The sequence below is a fragment of the Typha latifolia genome, chromosome 10, assembly GCF_019914945.1.
Source record: "Typha latifolia isolate L0001 chromosome 10, TyphaL0001v2, whole genome shotgun sequence".
Classification (NCBI taxonomy): Eukaryota; Viridiplantae; Streptophyta; class Magnoliopsida; order Poales; family Typhaceae; genus Typha; species Typha latifolia.
Genome location: NC_133095.1, coordinates 951,822 through 968,089, shown reverse-complemented (window position 1 = coordinate 968,089; position 16,268 = coordinate 951,822). Strand labels below are relative to the sequence as shown.

Sequence of the window (16,268 nt, the reverse complement as noted above, 5' to 3'; positions counted from 1 at the left end):
TCGGTCTAGTGGAAGATTACCTCTTTCCTATTATTTACGAGAATAAGCGTACGGGATGGACCCAAGATAACTAAAAAGGGAGGGGTTTAAATGAAATTTTCCCTGTATTGCGGTCGGATTTGTGGTGGAGAGAAGGATAATTTAGACAGAAAGTAACATAAATAATTCCGTAAGATAGATGAAAAGTATCGTAAAAAAAGAGAATTTTGCAAGATAAAGCTAACACACAGGCAGTAATTTGTAAAATTCACAATGATAAAAAAGGAAAAGCAGGGGGTGGCATGTTCGTAGTTTCTTACAAAACCAAGGTTCGGATATGAGAAAGTAGCCTAAATATAGTAAGTAGCGCGACAAGTGGTTACACGCCTTTTCCGCCTACCGGAATTCCTATTCTCCCCCGTAAACCCTTCGCTTCTCCCTTCTCCCTTCTCCCTTCTCCCTCCCCTCCTATTCCTTTTATACTTTTTTGCAAAGAAACCCCTCACCTTTATCCCGTCGTATAGTGAGAGAGAGAGAGAGAGAGAGAGAGGAAGAGCCGTTCTTGTGCAGCGAAATTTTCCTCTATTCTCGAGTTGGGAGTGAAAAGAGATGTGGCGCAGCTGCGTTTCCCGAGGCATTCGAAGCCTCTTCGCAAAGAGGAATGTATCAATCGGAGGCGATCAAATCCTCCACTCGGCTCCGAAGTCGAGATTCTTCTCCGCGAGCTCGGTATAATCTTTGATCATTTTGTATTTTTGATATAATTTAGCTTTTTCGTGCGGATTGATGGATTTTTGTTTTGGTTTTAGGTCTAAGCTTACGAGGTCGTATCAGTTGCAATTCTATTCTTATTGTGATCTTAGATTACTTTCGACAGCGATTTCTAGTTCTTTTGCTGGTTGTAATTGTTTTAGTTGGATCGCTCATATGATTTCGTGATGTTATCGATTGTTATGAATGTTCCATCATTGGTTGCCACGTAATATGCATGCTTTTCGGTGCTCATTTGCATTATTAGGTCCGATATATCTCGATAATTGACATATCAAACCTATCTGTGATGCTATAGGTTTCTTTAAGTATTCATCAATAATGTAATTTCCAAGACCTGATTCATTTTTCAGATATTTGCACGATCCAGTTTGTATATATTCTTTTATCTATTTACGATACAAGTGCTTTTTATGTGTTATCGATAGATATTAATTGATTTTCTTGTATGGGCTTCGTGATGATGGCTAGCAGTCGTCATATACTATTGTGGATCACACTTATGATGCGGTCGTCGTAGGGGCTGGAGGTGCAGGGCTCAGAGCAGCAATTGGACTTTCAGAGCATGGGTTTAACACAGCTTGCATCACCAAGCTCTTCCCTACTCGCTCGCATACAGTTGCTGCACAGGTATGATATATATTCTGTCAGTGAATATTCTATCATTTACAGTGGACATGTTCTAAGAATGTCTCCAAAGAAAGCCTTTTGATTGGTTTTTTTCCCTGCAGGGCCTTTAAATCTTTAATAAATCTATATTTGTAAAAAAACACCTTGTTTCACTGAGTTGTGATTACAGACAGCTTGATACTTTTGCAGAAAGTTTCTTTGCAGCTGTTATATCAGATGCTTTATTTATAAAAGCTATGAGATAGTCTTTACTTACTGTTCTTCTGCAGTATTGTTCTGCACTTAAGTATGTGGTTAATCATGCTAGAGTGCATGCAGGGTGGTATTAATGCTGCTCTTGGAAATATGAGTGAAGATGACTGGAGGTGGCATATGTATGACACAGTCAAAGGAAGTGACTGGCTAGGTAACAACATTTCTGCATTTCCTTTTTTTCTTTTTGGGCCTATCTCAGTTGTAGGACCTTGAGAAGCTCTTATTTATCCTGTTACGTTAGCTGGAGAACAGAAAATGCCTAACATCTTTGTCTTGATCTAGCTAAAAGTATCATTTCTTCAATTTTTCTGTTAGACACTAGTTGCCAGTTCTACTTTCAGACTTTCTCTTGATGTTGCTAGTTAAGTCGGTCTCTTTTAACTTTACATGAAGGCAGAAAGAAAGAAGTTCTGAAATGGTTGTGCCTAATTGGCGTGGGTTTGTCCCAACAAGATACAGGGCCTGCAGATATAAAAATGCTTCCTTTGCATCGGACTGCTATGTTCATGTATTGCTAAGTTTATTTCCTATGTTTATGTATTGTTGACCTGCATATGTTTTTGTGCTTGAAGGTGATCAGGATGCTATTCAGTACATGTGCAGAGAAGCACCCAAAGCTGTTATAGAACTGGAAAACTATGGACTACCATTCTCCCGAACTGAAGATGGCAAAATTTATCAACGTGCTTTTGGAGGGCAAAGCTTAAATTTTGGAAAAGGTGGAGATTTATAAGTTGCTGCCATCATATTATTAAGATGGTTGTTTTTTTTAATATTTATTTCTTCATACTTTCGATAATTGTTTGGGATCTTCAGGTGGCCAGGCATACCGCTGTGCATGTGCTGCTGACAGAACTGGTCATGCTTTGCTGCATACACTTTATGGTCAAGCAATGAAGCATAACACCCAGTTCTTTGTGGAATACTTTGCGCTGGATCTTCTCACAGACAAAAATGGTATTAATTACATAACCCCAATATTAACTATAATACTCACTCCTCTCCTTTTTGTTTATCATCCACATTTAGATCCATTTGGTCATATTGCAACGTGCTTATGGTAACTCAAATTGTAATTTGACATGAATATCCACTATTGGGTGTTTTGTGGTTTTATTACTGCTGTGATACGTATAATATCCATTGGGCTCTTCAGTGCGCTAAAGTTTAATATATGGATGCTATTAAATGATGTTAGATACCTATGGTTTTTTGCCATAATTGTTCAACTAATTCACACATGTTGCTGGAACATGTATTTATGTTGGTCTAATTGTTCTCTCATTTGGAAGATGTCATGCATGCACATACATACACACCTAAGAATATAGATACACAGGTACTGTCAGATCAATTTTTTTTTCAGGTATACACATGTATACATATACATTCATGCACAGATGTTTGTGCATGCATATTACTAATGAGATGGAATTACTTTGTCATCTTTTGCTCCTCGTGCCTTGGTTGCTGGGAGACCTGTGTTGATACAACAGCTGCTGCTTCGTTCTTTTATATGATCAGAGTTTAATATTTTTTAATGCTGTTTTATGTATCCTAATTGTCTAATTTTGTCCACAGTTGGGACTCTTCTTTCTCATGCTTGTGAGAATTTATAACATATGCCGTTGTTGGAGAGTTTGTATCACTAGATTTTGGAGCCCTTAGAATAAGATTTCATATTATCAGGACTTGTTAGTTTAGAAGCTCAGGACCTTCTGATCGAATGAACCATTGTTGAATTCTTTCTTCGTTTTGTTGATTTGGTTTGTCTTGTTTTCTTTCTCATCTTTCTATCTTCCTTCGGAAACTGCTGCAAGGCATATCAGTGTCTTCTTTACTATTTATTGTTTCTACTTAAGCAACTAGAAAATATGTTTTGCAGCCTGCGTTGGTTAATCATATCCGCGCAGCAATTTTTTGGTGAATCTGACTATCCTTCTTAACTGTGTTTAGGAGTCTGCCAGGGTGTCATTGCTTTGAATATGGAGGATGGGACTCTTCATCGATTCCGTGCTTCACAAACTATCCTGGCCACTGGGGTAGCAATATGCTATAGTGTAAAGTTATATTTGTCCTTTATTATCATCAGTCAACTCTCATGAGTATGTTTGATTCATCCACAGGGTTATGGAAGGGCATATTTCTCAGCAACCTCAGCTCATACTTGTACCGGGGATGGCAATGCTATGGTTGCACGTGCTGGTTTACCTCTTCAGGTCAGTCTTCTTATTTGAACCCAATGAATAAGATATACTTTCAGGGTATTCATCTCCCTTGCTTACGTTTGGTTTCTTACTCATGCTTCAGGATCTTGAGTTTATACAGTTCCATCCTACCGGCATTTATGGTGCTGGATGCCTTATTACAGAAGGTCTTTACATTCTTTGATTTAGTTCCTACTTCTATACTTAATGATATTATATATTCTCTTGATTATGTGATGAGTGAGCCTGCATGCTACAAGGTTTAACTAATGTATGGTACCTATATTAATATGCTTGGAGTACTACTCTTAGTGTCAACTTTTGACTTTAATATCATTTACTTATATGCTCAGGATCGCGTGGCGAGGGTGGTATTCTTAGAAACAGTGAAGGTGAACGTTTCATGGAGCGATATGCTCCGAGTGCCAAGGATCTTGCATCACGTGATGTTGTTTCAAGGTCTATGACAATGGAAATTAGAGAAGGTCGTGGTGTAGGTAAGAAACAAAGATTTTACAATCTTAAAATTTTGAGTGCAAATGTATATTGCTCTATGATAATCATCATAGTGCTTAGTTCATTTGTTATTCAAATGGCTGCAGGCCCTCTCAAAGATCACATTTATTTGCACCTGAATCATTTGCCTCCTGAGGTTCTCAAGGAAAGACTTCCTGGCATATCTGAGACTGCTGCTATCTTTGCTGGAGTTGATGTCACTAAAGAGCCTATTCCTGTTTTGCCTACTGTTCACTATAATATGGGTGGAATTCCCACTAATCACCACGGGGAGGTAATGTTTAGATGGCAGTGCTTGTGTGATCCTGAGATTTCTTGGCTGAATCTGTATATGTTCTTATTGCGCTTTCTTTACCATGTCTCTCGGATCTCAGGTAGTTCATATGAAAGGTGATGATCCAGATGCTGTAGTTCCTGGTCTTATGGCTGCTGGAGAGGCAGCTTGTGCTTCTGTTCATGGTGCAAATAGGCTAGGTGCAAATTCTCTTCTTGACATAGTTGTTTTCGGCCGAGCTTGTGCAAACAGGGTTGCAGACATTTGCAGGCCAGGTAGGTTTTTGGTACCCTACTATGAGTAGCTTATGATTTATGTTATACCATATGACGGTAAACATATATGTGGAACTTCAGGAGAGAAACAGAAGCCTCTTGAGAAAGATGCCGGGGAGAAGACCATTGCATGGTTGGATAAGTTACGAAATTCAAATGGTTCCCTTCCAACATCGAAGATCCGCCTAAATATGCAACGCGTGATGCAAAATAATGCTGCTGTTTTTCGAACACAAGAAACACTAGAGGAAGGTAACTTATGCAGCTGCAATCCATAGAATTCTGATTAAATATTTGCTTAGGCATACAAATCACTGTAATATGATTTGCTGGAAAGTTTCTTATAGTAGCAAGATAAAAGCATTTAGTAGTGGTAAGATCAAAGTCAGCCTTCTGGTTAACAATTATTGCTCGGTATTTTATTAGGTTGTCAGCTTATTGACAAGATGTGGGAGAGTTTCCATGATGTCAAAATTCGTGATCGGAGTTTGATATGGTAGTATCCTTTTTCAGTATGCATCAGTTAGGTTTTATACTTCTGTAAGCATGCAGTGACTGAAAACTTTATATAATTTGTTGAACTGTCTGTATAGGAATTCAGACTTGATAGAGACTATAGAGCTGGAAAACCTATTGATTAATGCATGTATAACTATGCACTCAGCTGAGGCAAGGAAGGAAAGCAGAGGAGCTCATGCTCGTGAAGATTTTACGGTGTGTTTTTGTTCTCATATCTTTCCCTTGCCTTCTCATGTTTTTCCCCACTGACGCGATGTTGCAATTCTCGCAGAAAAGAGATGATGAGAACTGGATGAAACACTCACTAGGGTGAGTTTTCTATCCTTTATTATTTATCTTGAAACATCTTACATCATGAATAGATAATGCAGTATATTATGCAAATGCTTTGTATGATTGTATGGTAGCTCTAAACTAGTATGGGAGTGAGTTTAATTTTTAGGCTTTTAGTGCTGCTGAATTTTTCTCATGTTCCATAACCAATAACATCAGCACCAACCATCTAATATGGTTCTTGAATTGAGAAATACTCCTAAAGTCCATGCCAACTTGGGGGTTGGCAGCACTAAATGATGTCATTATAGAGCATTTGATATGGACAGACTATGCTTCTTTATTAGAACCTCATATCATTTCCATGGATGACTTGCTGTTATGTAATTTCTCGCTCGGTCTCCTTTATTTCACTTCCTCGTTTATGACAAATTTATGCTTCTTCTTGCTTCTGCCAATCCATGCTTTCTGAGTTAGTATCACCACCCCCTCCCTACCCCACTCCAACCACCACACACACACATCTTTCTCCATAGTGAGAGCTCTATAAGCCCAGGTTCTATAAATATGAGCTATTCCGAGTCTTGACCTTTATGCATAACCTATTCCTTTGGCTTTAAGATCAGTTCTTTTCGTTGTGATTGTTTTGTTCTCCAATCTCTATTACATGATTATTTTGTTCTGATATGCAGGTACTGGGAGAATGGGAAGGTCAAACTAGCGTATAGGCCAGTCCACATGAATACTCTCGATGATGAAATTGAATCGTTCCCACCAAAGGCCCGTGTTTACTAAACCCTGCTCTTATTGCTTGGGTCCGAAGTCAGCACGATCACTGAGTTTTTTGTTCACTTCCTAAAATAAAGGAGTCATTGCAGTATTCTAGGGAAAAAAAAATAATTTCATACTTCATTTCCGCGGGCAAAGCTGACGCCTGTACTGTAAACTTAAATCCAGCAAGAGACATTGATGCCCATCACGAGGCTTATGATCAATTGTCTTCTTTTACAAAGAATAAAATGTATTTGTTTTCCTCTGCTGTTGTGCATGATGTAAATTTTCACCGTTAATAAATTATTACACAGAGTTACAAACTACTTCAAGAACACAGTTGCGGGATGTGATCAAAGCCTTCATTTATAATTTTTCTTGTAAACTTTCTTAAAGCAGGTATATCTTTGTCCTCCTTAAATTCAAATTTTATTCATCATCCAGTTGAAGTTAAATCCTCGGATCACAGAATTGTCGAATGCTGCTGACTGCAGTTTCAAAACGGTAGATCACAGAGCTAAGTAGCGTCTCCTCAGTGGGATCCAGTGAAATCTACTGTGTTGTGGAACAGCAATCTAACAAAATGGCAATTAATTCCAGGCAACGAAATATATTCTGTATGGACAAGGTGCATCACCACAAGAGGGTTCAAGAACAAGAGAGTTATCTCTTCTGCTGACAAAGTTCTGTGCAGAAAAACTACACTTACTACCCTGTGATGAGAAAACAGATGACAAATCTTCCAGCACATATGGATATGAAAGGAACAAGTTTATTGCCTCACAACATCCTCTACTGCTTGTCTGAGATACAACCAGACCAAAAAAGAAGAGACCGGAATTGACAAAAAGGGAAGAAAAACTACAAAAACACAGGCTATTCCTACACATCGTGGACAAGTTAGCCAGCTGGGAGAAAAGTACAGTGATGGTTAAAAAAGCTGAAAGAGAAAAGTTGGATCAATTAGGTCATCAAACAAGTCACCTCCTAAAATTCCTCGTGGTGGATTGATACGTGCGAACCAACAAGCCAACACCAATTCCAATGCCGAGGCAAATGCCAAGGCCAATCCCAACTCCGACTCTGACACCAGCATTAAACCAAGAAAGTTCACCATCCTCCCCTTCTATATAATCTGATCTTGAATACATGCTGTTATAGTCTAATTCCACATCATTATCAGGCTCATACTCTTGGTATTCTGATACCTGCAAAGATCAGAAGTGGTTGTTCATTATTTTAGCTATATATTTGAAAGATGCGGAGAAGAACGCAAAGACGATGATGACTTAGAGAATGCAAAGAAGTACTAGAAATAAATTTTCATAAACTAAGAGGCGTCAACATTTGCATTTCCATAATCTTTTGACCTTCTAGTTATCTTAAAGATGGGCTGCCGGTTCCCTTTAATAAACACAACTACTTTAGTTCCTTGCAGAGTTTCTCCAAGTCTGAAAGAACTTTTAGAGGGTTACATTCTCTAGCATGAGCTTAATCTGGTAAGGTAGGTTTGTATAACGGAGCCTGCTAGCATGAGTCTACTAGTATAAGTATATCGCAAATACAAGTAATTTTTTTCCCTAATGGGTGTAACTTTTATGTCGTTATAATGCAAACCATAGCCTGTGGTAATTAATTAGGCATCATAAAAATAGGCAATAACATGTGCAACAGATGCTGCGATGCTTGAACTCACAGAAAACAGATTGAATATTACAGGAAATCTCTAGTACCTTCAAAGAATCTTCATATAATGCTTCTTTTTCCAGTCCAGTTGTCTCATACTCAGGAATCGAATTCAGCGTGACTTTCATTTGGTGCTTCTTCCGCAGACCAAGCTGAAGCGTCTTTGTCAAGATAATGGGATCCCCAGAGAAACAACCGGCGACATATACCTCAATCACAGGGTGAGGACTCTCTGGACTCATATACTGCTTGCCCTTCCAGAACCCACTGCTGGCAGTCGTAGATTGGCATTTCATGTTCCATCTCTTACTACAGCCTTTTGGTTCCCCGATTACTCCATTGCTGTTGCACAATTCCAAGTCTCCCATGAGCAAGAGATCATCCTTATCAAAGACCTGGAACCTCACACTCCCTGTCATCCTTATACTATCCGTGCTAACAAAAGTAGCTTCTTCAGACGTCTTGTCAACTCTATCCCTTCTGAGGGAAGATGAGACACATTCTGAATAAATGCTGCTTCTTCTACCATTCACCTCGATGACGGTATCAGGAGTCAGTGGGATGTGGTTGAGGGTGAGATGATCTGGTGTGGATTCATCAATCTCACAATTACTCACCCTCACATAGAAGACCTTCAGATCCAGCCAAGGTGATGAACGTGGGACGTAAAGAGGATGCATAATGATCTTCCTGCTAGATTCAAGCGATGCCTCCTCATCTAGTTTAGTGTAACAGCCCTCCATCTTTGAAGGAAGATCCTTTCAGCAATTCTAGTCACATTAACCTCTATCTGCAACGCCAAGTTAACATCTCATATAGATCATGCTAAATCGATAATTAGAAATTGAGAGATTGAATTGAAATTAGATGAAAAGTTAGATGCAAAATTTATTATACCTCACAAAATCACTAAATTTTCAGGCCATCTACCTAATATTACTCCAAATTCCTAACTAGTTATCCTTATTTCTTGTATCCTTTCACCTTTAGAACTCATCCTAAGTATTATTTCTTGCACTATTCTTTCCCCCCTTGCAATCCAATTACAGTACCAATCCACGACACGGATATTATAAATCCAAAAGTTAGCTATTGGCTAAAATTAATAGCTCTTGCGCAATTCTTAAAATATATATAAAAAAGGAGAAAACATACAGCAATTAAGCTATTCTACTGCAGAATACTAATTTACGAGACGTGATCTTTCGTCGATAATTGAGCTTATAGATCGATAGACGAAGAAAATAGAACCGGCAGTGGAATTTAACCAAATCCAGATTTGTAATCTTTCCCAATTCTTAGGAAAACCCAAGCAAGAACAGGAGAAATCAATCTCGAAAGAGTTTCAGAAAAGGAAACCTGCGAACAGATCTTCGATTCGAGAGGAAATTAACAATGGATTGGATCCTAGTTCATCGCTTCAAGGATAGAGAAAGTTACAAAAACTCTAGGAGATCAGAGATTCCAAACAAATTACCAGCCAATTCAAGCATCCGAGACGAAGAAGACGCGTAAAAATCCAACCTTTCGATGAAACCCGCAAATCCAAAGATAGTGGTCTTCCTATCTATCTCTCTCTCTCTCAAAAAGGCGAATAGGTGGAGCGGATAGAACAAAACCCAGCCGGATTAGAAGTTTAGAACATTTAGGATTTTCTCGTTTCACACCCTAAACTTTTTTGTCATAACTTTTAATATAACCCCTGCACTTTTAATATTGGAACATTTTCAAATAACCTCCTATAGTTCTATTATTTTCTGATTAGCACTTAAATTTTATTATCCAGCCCTTAATTTTTCTTTAATGATTTTTATATAATACCTGAGTTAACTTAGCTCAATTATATTCAAATAAAGGGTATCAATAAAAGAATATAAAGATACCTTCTGAAATACCTAAATTATTGTTTGTAATTTGGTGGGATGGACTAGGGTGGAATATAATTTAAAATAATTTGATTAATATAAATCTATAGTACTTTATAATTAGTAGAGTCAATAATAAACCTGGATTAAAAATGGAGTGTTCAATCAGAAATAGGCAATTTATAGGGTGTTATTAGAAAATCTCACATTAATAAAATATCTTACCGCCGTATAGGTTGGTTTCAACGAATGATATAAAAAAAACCAGGAACAAAATAAAAATAATTAGAAGGCATAAAGTAAAATAAACACACAGTATAGGGTGTGAAAAGTGAATAAATATCTAAAAAAATATTATTATATACCCCCTGACAGGTGGCAGCACACTGAATCGGTCGGCGTCACCCATCTCCTCTTAATTGTCGTGTTTCCTTCTCTCTTTCTTCTACTCTTATTGGTTAGGTAGATAAACCTTAATAAAATTATTAATATATATATATATAATAATAATTTTTTTTTAACAATCATTGTGATACTATAAGTAGTTGTGATTAATGATGATGTGCCCTACTGATTGTGAGAACATTGACAAAAATATCAAAATAGCTCAGTAGTTAAGAGTTATTATTGATTTGATTCTTCTGATATGCACATAATGAGTTAATGACTTACTCAGTTGTCTTGTTTATATATGAATCTTTTCTTTAGTATATAGAGTTATTATATATTAGGAAAAAAATCTAAAAACATCAGACATAATTATTAGGCGAATCCAACATACAACCAATGTCATGGGGTAGTATAAAGAATTAAAAATCCTAAGTAAATCAAGCGGATTGGAAGCAAGCAAGCATGATATAAAACAAAGCTACCAGTCTGGACGTTAACCACGTGTAGGTAAACTATCAGTTAGAATTTCGAGAACTGATTAAAATAATGAGTCATCTCGAGCTCTTGCATCTCAATAGCTTTGCTAAGGAGTCAGGAGAAATGCAGCAGATCAATGTATTCGCACTCCCAAATATTAGCTTCTTTATTCTTTTAACTCTCTTTTTTCCAACGTAAGGTGGTGTTGAATTTAGTATCAAAAAATTAATACTAAATATAAAAGCTAATTATTATAATCTTTAGATTAAAAATTATAATTTTTTATTTGCACCTCGAATATTAGACACGTAGCTTTGTCCGATAGCTAGAATATAAGGTAGGTTTATTTGCCACGAGCAGATAAGATCTAGTAGTTGACTCATATTAATTCTATAATAAAAGTCATGAATTTAATTTTCTCACTTATATATAGCCTTCTTTTGAGAGTTAGATATTTTTTGAGAAGATTGACTCAGTTTTTTGAATGCACAATCTATCAAAAATAATAAACTAAAATAAAATATACCTGAGCTACTGATCTAAAAAGAATTACTTGGTGAAGAGTACCACAGAGGTCTAATGAACTAATTGTACATCCAGTAGAGACTACAATTGGATAATTTCTGATATTTGAAATGGTTGACTAAAACAAACAAGGTTGGTCGACATAGCCAGCATAACTGCTTCATGGTTATTAAGAAAAGGATTCTTTCTCCAGAAAGATAAGTATTTCATTCAGCCTAAGTTCTGAACACGTCAAACATTACAAGTGGACTCAGGATGCAAGTCATGCAACACAAGCTGACAGTATTGGTACAGTGTGTTTGAATGTAATTCTAAAGAATATTTGCTATCAGAAAAAAATTCAAATAACAGGACCATGTTGGAGTCACACAACTCGAGAGCACCATCTGGTTATGTGGAGAATTCTTCCATCATAATTGTTAAATGCAGAGGAGATCTGAAGTGAGCCCCTCCAAAGTCCCAAAGTAATGCATGCTTCCAAGTAACTGAACATCATTTTCGCAAAAAAGAAATCATTTGAATATCCACTGACACTAGCCATGGCGATTGCTTTGACTTCCTGATAACCCAAATGGAGTTAAATCAAGCCTCTTTGTTGGTGATCATCGGAATATGGGATAATTGCAATGTGGAGATTAAGTAATTTCAATGTGGGAGAATACTACAGCTGAATTAGCTCACGGTCGCCATGTTGTTTTCTGTGCACAGAGTATACCTTCCTTGTCCTTTCCATAAGTCATCCTGATTTCCCAGTGCATTGATCTCAATATCTCTTCCAAGGGATCCAAGATCACTAACTTATCACGGATGATAGCCCAACCTCCAGGCCTCAAAATTCGATCCATCTCAACCACAATAACAACAGGCTGCTTGCATCTGCAAGTGAAACAAAGACAACTATCAAGCACTACTATCATTTGCCAGTACAAAGTCATCCCACACAACAATTGAATGTTTCTCATGAAAAATAAAGTTCGTAACTCATATGCTGCATGCATATCTATAAAGAAGAAGATTGGCAAGGAAAAAACATAATTTCAGTGATATACCGATTCTTTAGGCGTGAGAACAAATGATCAGCATGCAAAAGGTCATAGGATCTCGGGTATGTGCTGAAGGGTTCGCACCAATCATGGTATACACCAAGAAGTCCACGCTCATATATGATAGGTAGAGTGTTTGGAGCATGCACAGGAACAACATTCATCACCCAAACCTTTTGAGATGTTAATGCTGCCGCAAATCTGTAAACCAATATGATTCTGATCAGAGAAGCAACATGAACTGATGAATCAATTAAATGATTAGGTTTTCCGAGTCCACACAGGTACCATATAAATGCTAACAAAGATGTAGTGTAAGGTAATACAACAAAAAATTAGATAGGATTTATCAATTCCCTCCATACCCTCCGTAAACTGCTTTCATGTCCATTACGTTTCGGACATTTGACCAATCAATGCCCAATCCAATAAGATAGGATTTATCAATGATAGATTTCCAACGGTCATGATCAGCTGCCAGTTTTTCCTGTGAATCCATGAGCCAGTCAGGGAAACTTTCAAGTCTCTTGGGCCACTCCTCAGGCCAATCACTACCGCGTTCTTCAATAGAGGAAGGAACTTTCTGTAGACATTTTCTGATAGGAGTATACCTGAAAAGAAGCAACAAAAGTTATTATCAAGTATTAATGAATAAAAGATAATATAATGCTTGAGCTGAATAGCAAAAGAAATGTTTTTAGCGCAGTGATGAAAAATCACGTCACAATAGAGAGAAGTTAATAATCCAAACTAACCAAGCTGCATCGTGGTCTTCATTTTCCTTGCAAAAGGGAGGTTCTTTACGCCTCCTCAACTCATATAGATCATTCGAGGCTGGTCTCTGATATATTCTGATACCCACTTCATTGATATCATCAGTTTTATGTGCTAGGACATTCCAACTGATTGCTGCCATCAATTTTGACATTCCTGGATCAAGAAAGGAGAAAGAATTGATATCAAGTTAAAAGTTAAAACATGAAGAAATCACAATGCTTATGTTCTAAAAGAAGCTTATTATACACAGCATGTACAGATCCTCGCACTAACAAAGTAAAAAAAAATTCCTTCTGACTACTCAAACATTAGGTGACTATCAGGGTAATACTATCCTGGTGAATACAGTACCTTCTTCAGTCTCAATATCTCCATGTTTAGCTGATATAATGAAGTATCCTCCAGGACGCAAGATCCTGTTCATTTCCAGAAGGAGCCTCCCACCTAGAAGACATGCAATTGAACTTCTTAAGTGCATGCTTAAAACAAGTCATAGCTGATCAGTGTATTTAGGAAAAGAATGATCAATATACGGACCACTAGAATGCCATGGTATGTTGCATTCTCCGCAGTGAATAGCATCAAAAACGCCACTAGGAAATGGTAGCCTTCTTGACCCCAAATTGCTCAACACTGCAGGAATACCTCGCTCAAGTGCAAGTTGGGCCAGATCAATTTGATCGTTCATTAATCCTAAAGACAATGTTATCACATTCTTCTCAAGTAGAGTAGCTCCAAAGGCAGCACTTACACACCCAATGTCCAACACTATGCGAATATTCTTCCCCCATTCAATATCAGGTGCCATCTATATGACAAAGAACGAAATTCAGCCTAAGCACGAATAATGTTGCATATCGGTTACAAATAGTAGATCACATAATGCACAAGCAAAAAGGTAGGAAAAAAAGAAGTATTCTAAAGTTACTGTTGAAGAAAACAACCAGATGTTGTCATAGGGTAAGTGGTAAGCTCAAGTGTTTAGTATCACATGCTTACCCTGGCTTTCAAGCAGTGCTCCAACCAAGAAAAATATTTGCCGACTCAAATAGTCGAACCAAGGGACTATAATATTCTGCTCAGTATGTTCAATATCAATTTGCCAATTCCGCTGTAGTTTAATTAGTTTCCTCTGCCAGGATGATATTCATTCATTTAAGAGATGAAAAACTTTTAATGAACAGATTTGGCACTTTGCGGATGAACTTCCATCTAACCAAAATAAACAAACATTTCAAATTACCTCCTCAATTGAACTGACATAGTGACGAGCCCCACCCTTGAACTCGGATTCCTCTCGAGAGAAGAACAAATAATCTCCCGAAAGATTCAACCAACTTTGACTCTTGATAAATGTAGCTAATTTTGGATGACCCACATTACCATACCATATCTGCACCATCACATTACCCAAATGAAGAAAAAAGAAAAAGAAAAATGCAAGTTGTGCTAATAATTATGAGGAACGAAGAGATACCTTAGATTCTCTCTCAGGCCAAGGGTCCAGAGGTTTATAATCCTTTGGAAGAGAAACTAAGCACATCACCGGCGACCGTGGACAACTCCTCTCATGGTGCCGCTGACTCCCAATTCCTTCCATATCCACACAGGGGATATAGTTATATCCACTCTTTCCACCACACTGCTTCCAATGATATCGAACTGCCGGATCGAACAAAGCTCCCAACTTTTTCTTCTTCCCACCCTTCCCCTTCGTTCTACCTTCTCCATCTGCCTCGTCCTCCGGATTCACATCCACGCCACCTTCGATGTCTTCATCCTCCCCATCTTTGACCTCCTCCAATCCCTCCACCTCTACTTTCTCTTCACCGCCATCCTTCTCTTCTTCCTCTTGCTTCACCTCGACCTTCTCCTCGATCTCCCCTTCCCCCTTCTTTTTCGCATCATTTACAACGGATCCGTTGCGATTCCCACTTCCATGCTTGAGCGGTGAGATCGGGGTGCGAGTTGGGTGGTGGGTTTGGGAGCTATTCGTCTTCCGCTCCTTATTCTTCCCCGGAGCAGTTGGTATCCCATCTGGGGGATGGGAGATGTCGTCAAAGCTGCTCCTTTGGGAATAGACCTCATCGGAGGAGGAATTGGGCGAGAATGTGGACCAGATCACGATGAAGGAAAGGCCCAATAAGATCGCTATCGATACCTTGGCGACGAACCCTAAAGGGCCACGCTTGCCGGCACGCCCGAGTCGGATCCCCGCCATTCCAAGAACTTTAAATCGCAAAGATCTCCATTGGAGGAAGAGAGAAGAGAGCTATAGGTAGCGAGGATTGGAAATATTAGGTAAGAGAAGTGATTGCTTTGCGGTGGTTGGGGATCGCAAAGATCTCCTCCTTCCTCACGGTGGTTCGTTGGTCCATCAGCTATCAAGTAGACGAACTTTTACGAGAGAGAGAAGAAAGACTGGTTACTGGGACTGGGAGGTATCGAGCCGATCCGAACTTTGCTTCGCTGGACAGCAGTTGCGGCGGATCCGCTCCGAGATTCGTGCGATATACTTCTGATGTGCAATCTGGTCCTTAGGCAGGACAAATTGCCGACAAAAGTTGGGCTGTCGGGGAAGACGAGCCCAAATGGGGAATGGGCTTCTCTGCTGGTTCTTTTGCACAGCACTCTTGCTTTCTATATAAAAATTGGGAAATTTACGTTTCACGCCCTACATTTTTTTAATATAATCTTAAGAAGAATTCATATAATGGGTGTAATCTAGCCGACCTTTGTATAAGCTTGCACTTAATTTTAGGGGTGTAATCGAGCCCAGCACTGTTTAATATTGGATTAAATTAGTTTTGAATCTAACCTAAAATATCAAACTTAAATTGATTAGATTTAATTCAAGCCTAGTTAGAGCTCCCGCATATTTGGAACTATTAATCAAACTTATTTAAAGCCTGAATCAAATTTGAATTAAGTTTGAATTAAATCGTGGATTGTCTACACTTTATAAAGTAAAATTTAACATATAACCAAATTTTATTTATTATTTATAATATAACACAAATAAATATTAATAAATA

The 16,268-nt window shown here is 38.1% G+C and overlaps 3 protein-coding genes across 3 annotated transcripts; 1 reads left to right on the top strand and 2 right to left on the bottom strand.

Moving 5' to 3' along the window:
• Positions 1 to 360: 360 nt before the first annotated feature.
• LOC140796089 (succinate dehydrogenase [ubiquinone] flavoprotein subunit, mitochondrial) lies at positions 361 to 6,796 on the top strand. Its single transcript, XM_073148954.1, has 16 exons — positions 361 to 708; positions 1,225 to 1,380; positions 1,699 to 1,786; positions 2,208 to 2,354; positions 2,452 to 2,592; positions 3,592 to 3,677; positions 3,762 to 3,854; positions 3,946 to 4,009; positions 4,196 to 4,339; positions 4,445 to 4,632; positions 4,733 to 4,907; positions 4,989 to 5,159; positions 5,334 to 5,403; positions 5,501 to 5,621; positions 5,698 to 5,735; positions 6,392 to 6,796. Exons 1-16 carry the CDS (start codon positions 589 to 591, stop codon positions 6,492 to 6,494), a joined length of 1,905 nt encoding a protein of 634 aa, XP_073005055.1. The 5' UTR covers positions 361 to 588; the 3' UTR covers positions 6,495 to 6,796.
• A 430-nt stretch (positions 6,797 to 7,226) lies between these two features.
• Positions 7,227 to 9,841, bottom strand: LOC140796091 (uncharacterized protein At1g01500-like). Its single transcript, XM_073148956.1, has 3 exons — positions 9,634 to 9,841; positions 8,204 to 8,946; positions 7,227 to 7,678 (listed from the first exon to the last, which is right to left on the bottom strand). Exons 2-3 carry the CDS (start codon positions 8,897 to 8,899, stop codon positions 7,451 to 7,453), a joined length of 924 nt encoding a protein of 307 aa, XP_073005057.1. The 5' UTR covers positions 8,900 to 8,946; positions 9,634 to 9,841; the 3' UTR covers positions 7,227 to 7,450.
• A 1,738-nt stretch (positions 9,842 to 11,579) lies between these two features.
• Positions 11,580 to 15,668, bottom strand: LOC140796900 (probable methyltransferase PMT28). Its single transcript, XM_073150075.1, has 8 exons — positions 14,711 to 15,668; positions 14,477 to 14,626; positions 13,771 to 14,041; positions 13,585 to 13,677; positions 13,212 to 13,386; positions 12,822 to 13,067; positions 12,463 to 12,657; positions 11,580 to 12,289 (listed from the first exon to the last, which is right to left on the bottom strand). The coding sequence occupies exons 1-8, from the start codon at positions 15,452 to 15,454 to the stop codon at positions 12,091 to 12,093; spliced, it is 2,073 nt and encodes a 690-aa protein (XP_073006176.1). The 5' UTR covers positions 15,455 to 15,668; the 3' UTR covers positions 11,580 to 12,090.
• Between the last annotated feature and the right edge of the window lie 600 nt (positions 15,669 to 16,268).

Coding starts and splice junctions, on each gene's coding strand:
- LOC140796089 (XM_073148954.1), top strand. CDS start 589: ATGTGGCGCAGCTGCGTTTCCCGAGGCATTCGAAGCCTCTTCGCAAAG. Junction 5,404..5,500: donor CGTGATCGGAGTTTGATATG/GTAGTATCCTTT, acceptor CTGTCTGTATAG/GAATTCAGACTTGATAGAGA. Junction 5,736..6,391: donor TGGATGAAACACTCACTAGG/GTGAGTTTTCTA, acceptor TCTGATATGCAG/GTACTGGGAGAATGGGAAGG.
- LOC140796091 (XM_073148956.1), bottom strand. CDS start 8,899: ATGGAGGGCTGTTACACTAAACTAGATGAGGAGGCATCGCTTGAATCT. Junction 7,679..8,203: donor TATATGAAGATTCTTTGAAG/GTACTAGAGATT, acceptor TGATCTTTGCAG/GTATCAGAATACCAAGAGTA.
- LOC140796900 (XM_073150075.1), bottom strand. CDS start 15,454: ATGGCGGGGATCCGACTCGGGCGTGCCGGCAAGCGTGGCCCTTTAGGG. Junction 14,042..14,476: donor ATGTCAGTTCAATTGAGGAG/GTAATTTGAAAT, acceptor TTTGTCATATAG/ATGGCACCTGATATTGAATG. Junction 12,658..12,821: donor ATGAAAGCAGTTTACGGAGG/GTATGGAGGGAA, acceptor ATTGGTTTACAG/ATTTGCGGCAGCATTAACAT.